Source organism: Sinohyriopsis cumingii, chromosome 5 (assembly GCF_028554795.1).
Source record: "Sinohyriopsis cumingii isolate HCF-2022 chromosome 5, ASM2855479v2, whole genome shotgun sequence".
In the NCBI taxonomy this organism is placed as follows: Eukaryota; Metazoa; Mollusca; class Bivalvia; order Unionida; family Unionidae; genus Sinohyriopsis; species Sinohyriopsis cumingii.
Window position 1 is genome coordinate 121,812,487 of NC_142965.1, and position 9,821 is coordinate 121,822,307.

General features: G+C 35.3%; 1 protein-coding gene across 6 annotated transcripts; it reads left to right on the top strand.

The window, feature by feature from the left end:
• Positions 1-676: 676 nt before the first annotated feature.
• Positions 677-9,589, top strand: LOC149800092 (toll-like receptor 2). Of its 6 annotated transcripts, XM_089959661.1 has the most exons (4): positions 1,611-1,838; positions 3,034-3,106; positions 5,022-5,126; positions 7,772-9,589. In XM_089959661.1, the coding sequence occupies exon 4, from the start codon at positions 8,455-8,457 to the stop codon at positions 9,181-9,183; it is 729 nt and encodes a 242-aa protein (XP_089815787.1). In that variant the 5' UTR covers positions 1,611-1,838; positions 3,034-3,106; positions 5,022-5,126; positions 7,772-8,454; the 3' UTR covers positions 9,184-9,589. The 6 variants fall into 6 exon arrangements, with proteins under 6 accessions (XP_089815785.1, XP_089815783.1, XP_089815788.1 ...); XM_089959659.1 differs by lacking the exon at positions 1,611-1,838 and adding an exon at positions 677-862 and having other exon boundaries at positions 5,022-9,589; XM_089959662.1 differs by lacking the exons at positions 1,611-1,838; positions 3,034-3,106 and adding an exon at positions 683-862.
• The last annotated feature ends 232 nt before the right edge of the window (positions 9,590-9,821 follow it).

The window sequence follows — 9,821 nt, forward strand, 5'->3', positions numbered from 1 at the left end:
GTGTCTCAGAAAGCTCGTTATTTTATTTCGGCGGTGTATCCTTGGAATGGCACATGAAATACAACAAAACGTGATTTCTAGATTTACTATATATGTTATGTTCTGATAGAAAAGACCAGCACCATTATAATGATAATAGCAAACTTTGACCAAAACGTGACTTTAAGAACTAACATTGTGTTTGCTTTTCTTTTTTATAACGATGAACACCGAAATTCGAATGATCCATTCGAATTTGTTAACAACTTGGATCAGCCGTTATGTAGACTATTGTAACATCGCTTGCTTAGGAAATTTCGGGTAAATGCCGTATGGATATAGTAATATCCGATATCAAACATAATCATATTGTAAGTAATGAACACCGACTATTACCGACTAATTCTTGTTTTCACGTACACTCAACACCTCATTCACGTAAGAGTGATTTCATTTTAAAGATGCCAAAGAATATGCGTTGATGATGATATCCTATTTGGCTGAAGAAACAAAGACTGTTTCCGTCGCCATATATCAAGGTATTAATTAACTTCCTCATATCAACGTGCAAGGGAGTATTCAAGTCAAGCACTCTCATTCTTAAAAACAGTAAAACCGCCATGTACATTGAAATCAAATTAAGAACACAACACAATGAATGTAGGTCATGTGAATACTTAAAATATCCACTGGAGAAGGATGTTGCCTCATTTACTTTCTGTGTCCGCAAGCAACACATGTGCATTTTGATACTCCAACAAAATGAAAACTGGCTCGACCCCAATAAGGCATTATGAAACGAAATTGATGAACTGTCAACCAGTATCAGTGCATTTTATTTTTCCGACTCTACAAGACATCTTATGAATTCATCCAAAGAAAGGTTTGTGTTATGGTTCGTTTTAAAACTTATGGAAAGCTCGACTGTGTTCTACTATGATACTGAATTGTCTAAGACGGTGCAGTTCTTTTGCTTTGTCATATGTGAACATTTACTTGAGAGGAGTTCAGAAATATAATCATTGATAACAAAAGGTAAAGTTATTTAATGGCTATTGGTAATACAAATTGGCTTAACGGGTGGGTGGGTGTGGTATAGTCAAATATCACGTGCAGTACTTACTGAGTTTAAAGTTATGTATTTATCTGAGGTAAAATAGTCAACATAACATTGTATTATACGCGCAATAGATCACTTCATTGGGATAATATTGAGCTATTGCATTGTAATTATAGTCTAGTATAAAGACTAATCAAGACCCAACGAGCGTTACATTTTTATCACATACACCGGGCCTTGCGTACAATGTACATGGCAAACTTCACGATGCCAAGCGACGGGTGCTCCATATTGGTCTTCTTACAGTCAACCCGGTCCCTTGACTGACAGTCATATTACACGCATACCTATAACTTTATGACTTTCACTTTCCGTATTGAAAGTAACTTTATTATCGTCGGTACTGATGATATCAAAGAGAATTGCAAAACATTCCTGAAATATTTACTATAAAATGACTTATGTGTTTGTTTTTACACTTTACATTGGTTCATCACATATTTCACGGCATCTAAGTATTAATCCGCCAAAGTTTATATCGTCAGGTATTATCAGTCTTTTGACTTAAAACCCGTCTAGAGATAAAGAACAATACTTGCCATTAGCTACTTATCATAAATTAACCTTAAATGTATGCATAAGTGTGATGTCACTGTATATTAAATTCGACTGCAAGTATGGAAATTATTCTAGTTGTGGTTTGAATTTGCGCTGGTTTGTGAGGAGGCACTTCCCGCAAAACAAGAGTGTGAATCAAATTTTAGAAAAAGAAAATGTTAACAAGTCACGAACTGATTAGGTAAGTTATTTATATTAACAGCTGAATATTTTACAAGATCGTACTTCTTTCAGTTCTGGTAGCTGTCAAGATTGTCACTAATCTTGAAGGTTAAACGAAGTATAGCGCAACATGTGTAATGACCTTGAATATGACAAGTATTTATGTATATATCCATGTGCTTTTCTACATTGGATTGTACGGTGTGTCGAATACGCCACATACAGAAAACGAATTTACACTTACCTGTACAAATATGCACACATCAGTGGTGATTTAGTGACGTTTTTTTATGTATTTGTGATAGCTAGCTATTTGTGTGGCTTTTTATTCCAGTGGACTGGATACATTAATTGCTATCGTTGGTCAGTGTAGTCATTTGCAAAGACATGGGTGTTTTAGAAACCAGGATACAAGGATGCAGTTTAATGCGGTTGGCAGTCTATATGAAGGGAACTATTAGAATGTCTTAGATTGTGTACATCTTGTTTTGTACGCATTATTAAAATGCCAAGAATGTATTTAGAGATTCGAGCTAAATATTCATTGATTAATGAAGTTTAGAAAACAGAATTACCAACTGTGGTACAATAGATAGTGTATCATGTACAGAAAGACATGTGGGAAGAGAATACTAACATTCCAGATTCTTAATTTTGTGGAACATCATAATGTTTTCGATTTAAATTATGTTGTTATTCATGGTATTCAAAATCCATGTCTCCTTACTTCTAAACGGATTATTCATAAGTGTAAGTGGCATTTCATTTTCGCCACATACGGACTCTATATTGCTGTACACTGCCTCAAAGTCTGTAGACAAACAGCTATGGAATTGTTAATTATGGATGCGAAAGATAGTGCAGTTACACCTAAATACTGCCCCTGCTCCACTGTCTTTACATGTAGTGTCTTATTCTTATGTGTGATTTCATATGTATGTGGTAATTAGGCTGCTTTTAGACCATGTTATACAATCGCTAGTGAACGATATATAAATACGAGAAAAACGTAGGGTATGTGTCTTTATGAAAAGAAATGTTAGATTATTAGGTTATTATACTCCGTACGGCAAACACTTGATGTGTCTTGTAATTTTCAGCTTGTCAATGATATAAGGACCTTCTGTACAACAACATATTTGATTTTTAACAAATTACAACGTCAAATTTCACATCAATATCCTTTGTAGATAACTATTCCTTTCTCTTTTCAGTCTCAGTTTATTATTCGGCTATTGGTGTCCGTTCCAGGACAGAGACTGTTGCACAATAAATCATGTGCAATAGGTACGAAATTTGCCAGCTTATCTGATGGTAGCTGTTCTGTAGGACATACACAGATTTAGGAACAATATATTCTTCATGTGGTTGAATTTTTCTCCGTCACCTATCCAAGTCGCCTTCAGAATTTCTTTTGACACGTTGTGTCTCGCGCCTAGGGCCGACGGGGGTGGCAAGGGAGCCCAGGCCCCTAAGGGGGCCCGAGCTGAATAACACCTTTTAATATTATAAAAGAAAAATTTTGTTTGAACAAGAACTAGCAGAGACCCGAGTGTTTCTTACCTCAGGGCCCGTGATCGCTCTCGTCTATTACTAAAGGTTGTTTACTTATTTACTTCCGATCACCAGTTCATTATATTTCCATGTTAGGCATTATTTACCGGTAGTTATTTAGTAGGTGGATGGAGTGGTTAGATTTTCAAAATAGACCTAGTAGAATAGACCCAACTCCAATCCCCCATCCCATGTCGACATTTTGAGGTTGATGTACACAAATTTCTGCAACTTCCAGTATTAATTTTGAATTGTATTTGTTTACTTTCTAGAGCAGTAAATTAATATTATTTTCACATTTGACAAACGTTCTCTGCATTTTAAATTACGAGCACGTTAACTGTAAGTGTAACCGAGGTAGGGTATGTTCTTGTTAATCTGCACCTTTGTGCAGAAAGAGACTATCACGCTTATGTGAAATCAAAATAATGGCTTCAGATCAAGGAATACCTTATGGATATAACCTTATTGCCCATAATTAACCAATATCCATATGCTATTTTTCCTGGTACAGGGAGAGTGTCCCGTGATGGAGTAAGAACGTAGGTACTTACATATAACATATCCATCCATCCATTCGTCCGTCCGTCCGTCCACCCACCCACCCATCCATCCATCCATCCATTTATCTATGTATCTATCTTTTTGTCCATCCATCCATCCATCTGTCTATCTATCTACTCGACATAAAGCGTATGGACAGTGAGCAATGACGTAATTTCCCTTCCGAAACTGCCTGGTTTTCTCTATCAATGAATATCAAATGTGATTTTTGTCATACTGTCGCAACAAAATATGGACAATTCACGTCCGGAACTGTGCTGAACAAATAGTTAAAATAACAATAGCCGAGTAAAATACAGAAAGTAGGGTTGTTGGTTTTCGAATCATTTTATCGCATACAGACTTTTAAGATAGCTAATTAACTTGTTTACGAGAAATTGATTAAGCTTCATAATATGAAAACCATATCTGAAGATTTCCCATGAATCATGTAAATGTACAGCGACTCTTTCATGCAAAGGAAGATCTTGTTAAACTCTGGCGGATAATTTTGAAAGGTCTCTTAATCATCATAACTCTTGTGTAACATCGTTAATCAAGTACCCCAGTTTTTCGTACATTAAATGTGGCTCTTGTCAACGAGCATGTACAAACAAATTCGAGAGTATATGACTGGAGTGAGTATGTAGAGGTTGGAATAGAAAGTAAATAATATGTAAATCAAAGTGAAGGTACATCAACACATATCTCATCCTTGGATTTTTTTGCCTGTTTGATTTCTTATTTTTGAAAATATATTTTACTCGTTATTAGACACTTATTATGTGTTCTACGTATAGTTTCAGAAGGGCAATTAAAAGAATTAGGTTCCCCCTTACAATTTGAGTTTATTCGTTTGTTTGTGTTCATCTCTTTGTCTGGCCGTCCGTTTTCTTTCTCTCCCTGTCGATCTATTTATCTGTCCGTCTGTTCGTTCGTCCTATTTTTTTTTCTCAAACTGTGGTTGTCTTTGTCAGGCAGTCTAAGCAACCGTGTATTTGTCTGCCAGTCTAACAAGATCGTCATATTTGAGTCATATTTAACTTTGTATGACTGCTGGAAAGCTTCTAATATGCATTTGTAAAGTCGTTCTTTCTCGTTTTAGGTGAAACCAAACAAGCCGTAGAAGATGCGTCAGAGAATGTGTCTTGTTGGATTTTTTGTTGCCACAGTGATTCTCTTTCTCGTGCAAGAGTGTAAAACCGTTAAGGTCAGTACTTACCAAAGGGATTGCAAAAATGTCAAGTGTCCAGCAAACTGCATTTGCGCAAATAATACCATTGACTGTCATGATCGGAATCTAAACTATATTCCACGCATTCCCTGTGGTATAAAATATTTATGCCTTTTTAACAATAACATTAGCACACTGAACATGAAGGAAATCAGCAATCTTACGTGTTCATTTCAGACTATATCACACATGAACTTGAGAAAGTGTAAAATAAAGCACATGGATGGAAATGTATTTGCTAATCTGACACAACTGGAAGTTCTAGATCTGAGTGTCAACGAAATTTTCTTACACACGAAGGAAAACCTCCAATCAATTCAAAGAGCCCTTGGCAGTCTTAATAGAGCTCCTCTTCACACACTAAAGTTAGATCGTCTTTTGATACAGAATGAGGTACAGGAAATATTTAAATACTTCGAGGGTAAAAATCTTACCTATCTCAGCATGCGTGAAAACCAAATAATAGAATTCGACGACAAAGTTTTAGAAAATTTCACGAGACTCATCCATCTTGATTTGCACGGCAATTGGATCAATAAGATTAATCTTACTTCAGGAATTGAGACGTTAGAACTGTTCAATCTGTCTCACAACCAGATTAATATTTTTCCTCCAAACTTCTGTGATATCAAAATTGGACAAACACGTTACAACAATCTCAAGAACCTTGATTTGTCCTGGAATCAGATAATTCTCAATTATTCCCCTAACTGGAACTGCCTTATAACGCTCGAAACCCTTAATCTGAGTAGAAACGACATGGAGGATATGACCAGAAATTATGGTTTTACAAACTTGACATCCTTGAAAACTTTGATCTTGAGTGAAATGAAATCCTCCCTGCGGAAAATACGAAACCAAGCACTCAAAAGCGATTCACTGCAGCACTTGGATCTTAGTAGAAATGGTTTGAATTTCGAAGAACGTGAGGAAGTCGAAAATGATATTTTCCATTATTTGCCTAACTTAACGTCATTAGATGTTTCTCATAATGAATTGGGCAGTGATGGCGCCCAAACACTAAGTAAGTTGTCCAGATTGGAAACGCTGATTATGAGACATGTTTCTCTACGTAAATTACCGGACGAGTTTCTTGGAAACTTTCCGAACCTGAAGCATTTGGATTTATATAGAAATAAGATTGTATATTTTTCGATGAATGCCTTTCGGAACCTCACAAAGTTAAAAGTTTTGAACATGTCTGACAATTTAATTAGCAACTTCCCAGCACCACCTTTCCCTCCAGCCACGCTCAAAAGCCTAGAAACGTTCGACTTTGCTTACAACTCTTTTCAGTGTGACTGCGAGATAGTCAAATTGCAGAAATGGATAGACAATGTGCTAAGCGACCCCAACAAACAGAACCTGTTCTCTAGATATCCCGATGACTATCGATGTCACAAACCAGATACGCTAAATCACGTCCTTTTGAAAACTGCTGAACCAAACAATTGCAAAAATAGCTACGCTGAACTTGTGCTGAGTGTTGTCTGTTCTGTCATTATTTGTTTGGTTTTCACAGTTGTCCTCGTTATAGCGTTCGTCTACAGATGGGAAATCAAATTTCGTCTTCACAAAATGCGTCAAAAAAGGCGCGATGGATACAATCCACTAAGAGATACCTTCGAATATAGCACTTATTTAGTCTACGCTGAAAAAGATAGTGCCTGGGTCATTCACGACCTTTTGAAGGAATTGAAAGAAGATAAGTACAATATTTACATCAGTGATCGCTATTCTGTCCCTGGTGTGGCAAGATGTGATGAGATTGTTGATAACATCTATAAAAGCAAGACGGTCATCCTAGTAGTATCCAAGAACTTTATGGCATGCCAATGGTGTAACTACCAAATGAATGTCGCCCAAGCACGAGCCGTCAAATTAGGTCCACGATTCTTGATTCCTGTCCTCCTCGAAGGCATATGCATCAATCATATGAAGACGTCCGTGCAGCATCTTTTCAGGACCTCAAAACCTATTGAGTGGGCACGACAAAGCACAAAGAACAGGCTGTTCTGGTCTGAACTGAAGACTGCTCTGGATGCAGAAATAATCCAGGAGTTCGAAGAGACAGGTTATCAGTCCTTTGGCATAGGACACATTTCTATAGACACATAATAAATATAGATCTCTTGCAATGTATTTGTTGGTCGGCGTTCAAGCCCCGTTTTCACTAAATATCCGTGGATATAACTGTTTTCAGACTGTGGTACAAGTACTGTCCTACTGGAAAGCTCCTTAACATTAGTTAACGAAAACTTCATCGTTTATGTTCCATTGCCGCCATGGTGGAAACAATTTATTATTATATTTAAGAACTTTAAATTGAATTATATTTATTATTACACTTTGAGTAAGAATGTTGAAGTTAAAAGTTTTCAAAGAAATATTTGTTTTAGGAATTAAAAGTCGACAATAGCAAACTTTAAAAGCAGTCCTGCTTTTTTCCTTGTACAGCACGCGTTTAAAATCAATGCATTGAAGTGCATATATTATGAACACGGATTTTTGAAACGTTATAATATAATTGAAATCCCATTAACCCTGGTATTTTAATTTGTTGGATACTATCATAACAAATATTTCATAAAAGCAGATTATGTTTCCTTATATTTTTTCAGGAGGCGATAAAAAACCGAGATGAAAACATAGACGTAATGCCATAAAAGAATTAAAGTTTTCTGTATGAACAAAATGTATATTATTTTCACTAAGCAACAAAAGAAATCGCTTGCATTTTCGTTCTATCCGATGATTAAGGCCATTTTACATTGTACTGTATATGAATATCGCTTGTTTATGATGCATTTGTTTTGCTTTCTTTTGGGGGGTTTTACCGGTTTTTTATGGAAAGGGCGTGTTTGTTTCCTTATTGTTTTTGCTGTGTCTCATATTTTGAAGGGAGTGTACAGATATTAATTTTCAGAAAACAGTACGCATAATAATAAATATCAGCGTTAAGTGCTACAAAATGGAAATATATTTAAAGACTGGGTTCCGTCTGGGTACACAGCGATAGCTTTGTTTTACAAGTAATTCGTATCGAGATCAATATTCGTTATAAGGTGTGATTTCTTGAGAATGTTGTTTTTAATCAAATGCTGTTTGATGAGCCAAGAGACCAGGATATGTCTGACTTAGAGAAATTGGCTCGAAATGAATTTTTGATTGGTTATTGATGCTGTAATCAGTATACATGTAATCAGTAATGCTGTAATCAGTAATTAGTAATGCTGTAATCAGTGTATCTGTAATCGGTAATGTTGTAATTAATATATCTGCAATCAGTAATGCTGTAATCAGTATGTCTGTAATCAGTAATGTGGTAATTAGTATAGCTGTAATCAGTAATGCTGTAATCAATATATATGTAATCAGTAATGCTGTAATCAATATAGCTGTAATCAGTAATGTTGTAATCAGTAATGTTGCAATCAGTAATGCTGTAATCAGTAATGTTGTAATCAGTAATGCTGTTTTCAGTAATGCTGTATTCAGCAATGCTGTAATCAATATAGCTGTAATCAGTAATGCTGTAATCAGTAATGCTGTATTCAGTAATGCTGTATTCAGCAATGCTGTATTCAGCAATGCTGTAATCAATATAGCTGTAATCAGTAATGATGTAATAAGTAATGTTGTAATCAGTAATGCTGTAATCAGTGTATCTGTAATCAGTCATGCTGTAATCAGTTATGATGTAAGCAGTAATGCTGTATTCAGTAATGCTGTAATCAATATAGCTGTAATCAGTAATGTTGTAATCAGTAATGTTGTAATCAGTAATGCTGTATTCAGTAATGTTGTAATCAGTAATGATGTATTCAGTAATGCTGTATTCAGCAATGCTGTAATCAATATAGCTGTAATCAGTAATGCTGTAATCAGTAATGCTGTATTCAGCAATGCTGTAATCAATATAGCTGTAATCAGTAATGCTGTAATCAGTAATGTTGTAATCAGTAATGCTGTAATCAGTAATGCTGTAACCAATATATCTGTAATCAGTAATGCCGTAATCATTAATCAGTAATGCTGTAATCAGTGTATCTGTAATCAGTCATACTGTAATCAGTAATGATATAATCAGTAATGCTGTATTCAGTAATGCTGTAATCAATATAGCTGTAATCAGTAATGCTGTAATCAGTATTGCTGTAATCAGTAATGCTGTACATGAAAACGAAATCACAGTTTTCCCCGAAAGTGAAATGTGTGTTGTTGCTATTTTGCTTTAATAGCAGAATTCTTATTTTCCTATGCCATATTCTGATAGTTGTGACAAGTGCAAAACGCAGAGACTTTGAATGATGTATTTTTAAAACCAAATGAGAATTCGTTCTAGCCTAACGAAGCCCAAATTTAACTTTTGTCCTTCATTTCTGGAATTTTATACCTTTTACTTTTTCAGCTTTGATAATAAAGGGATCAAATGAAAATGAGAGTTTTCAATTTTCCTTCTAGTGATGTTTTATAAATGTCACTGAGGTGAGTTTTTCTGCCCAAACGTTTAATGATTTGATTTGGTTTCACAATATTCACTGGAGATTATTCTTTTATTTTAGTATTTTCGTTTATTTTCCTTAAAGTTCTTATGAAGTGAAGATCATGTTAATAAGGTTATATGATGTACTTCAGTTTGAAACATATGATTGATACGAATATTACTCA

What these genes read in the sequence shown, in the direction of transcription:
- LOC149800092 (XM_089959659.1), top strand. Translation starts at nt 5,046, where the DNA reads ATGCGTCAGAGAATGTGTCTTGTTGGATTTTTTGTTGCCACAGTGATT.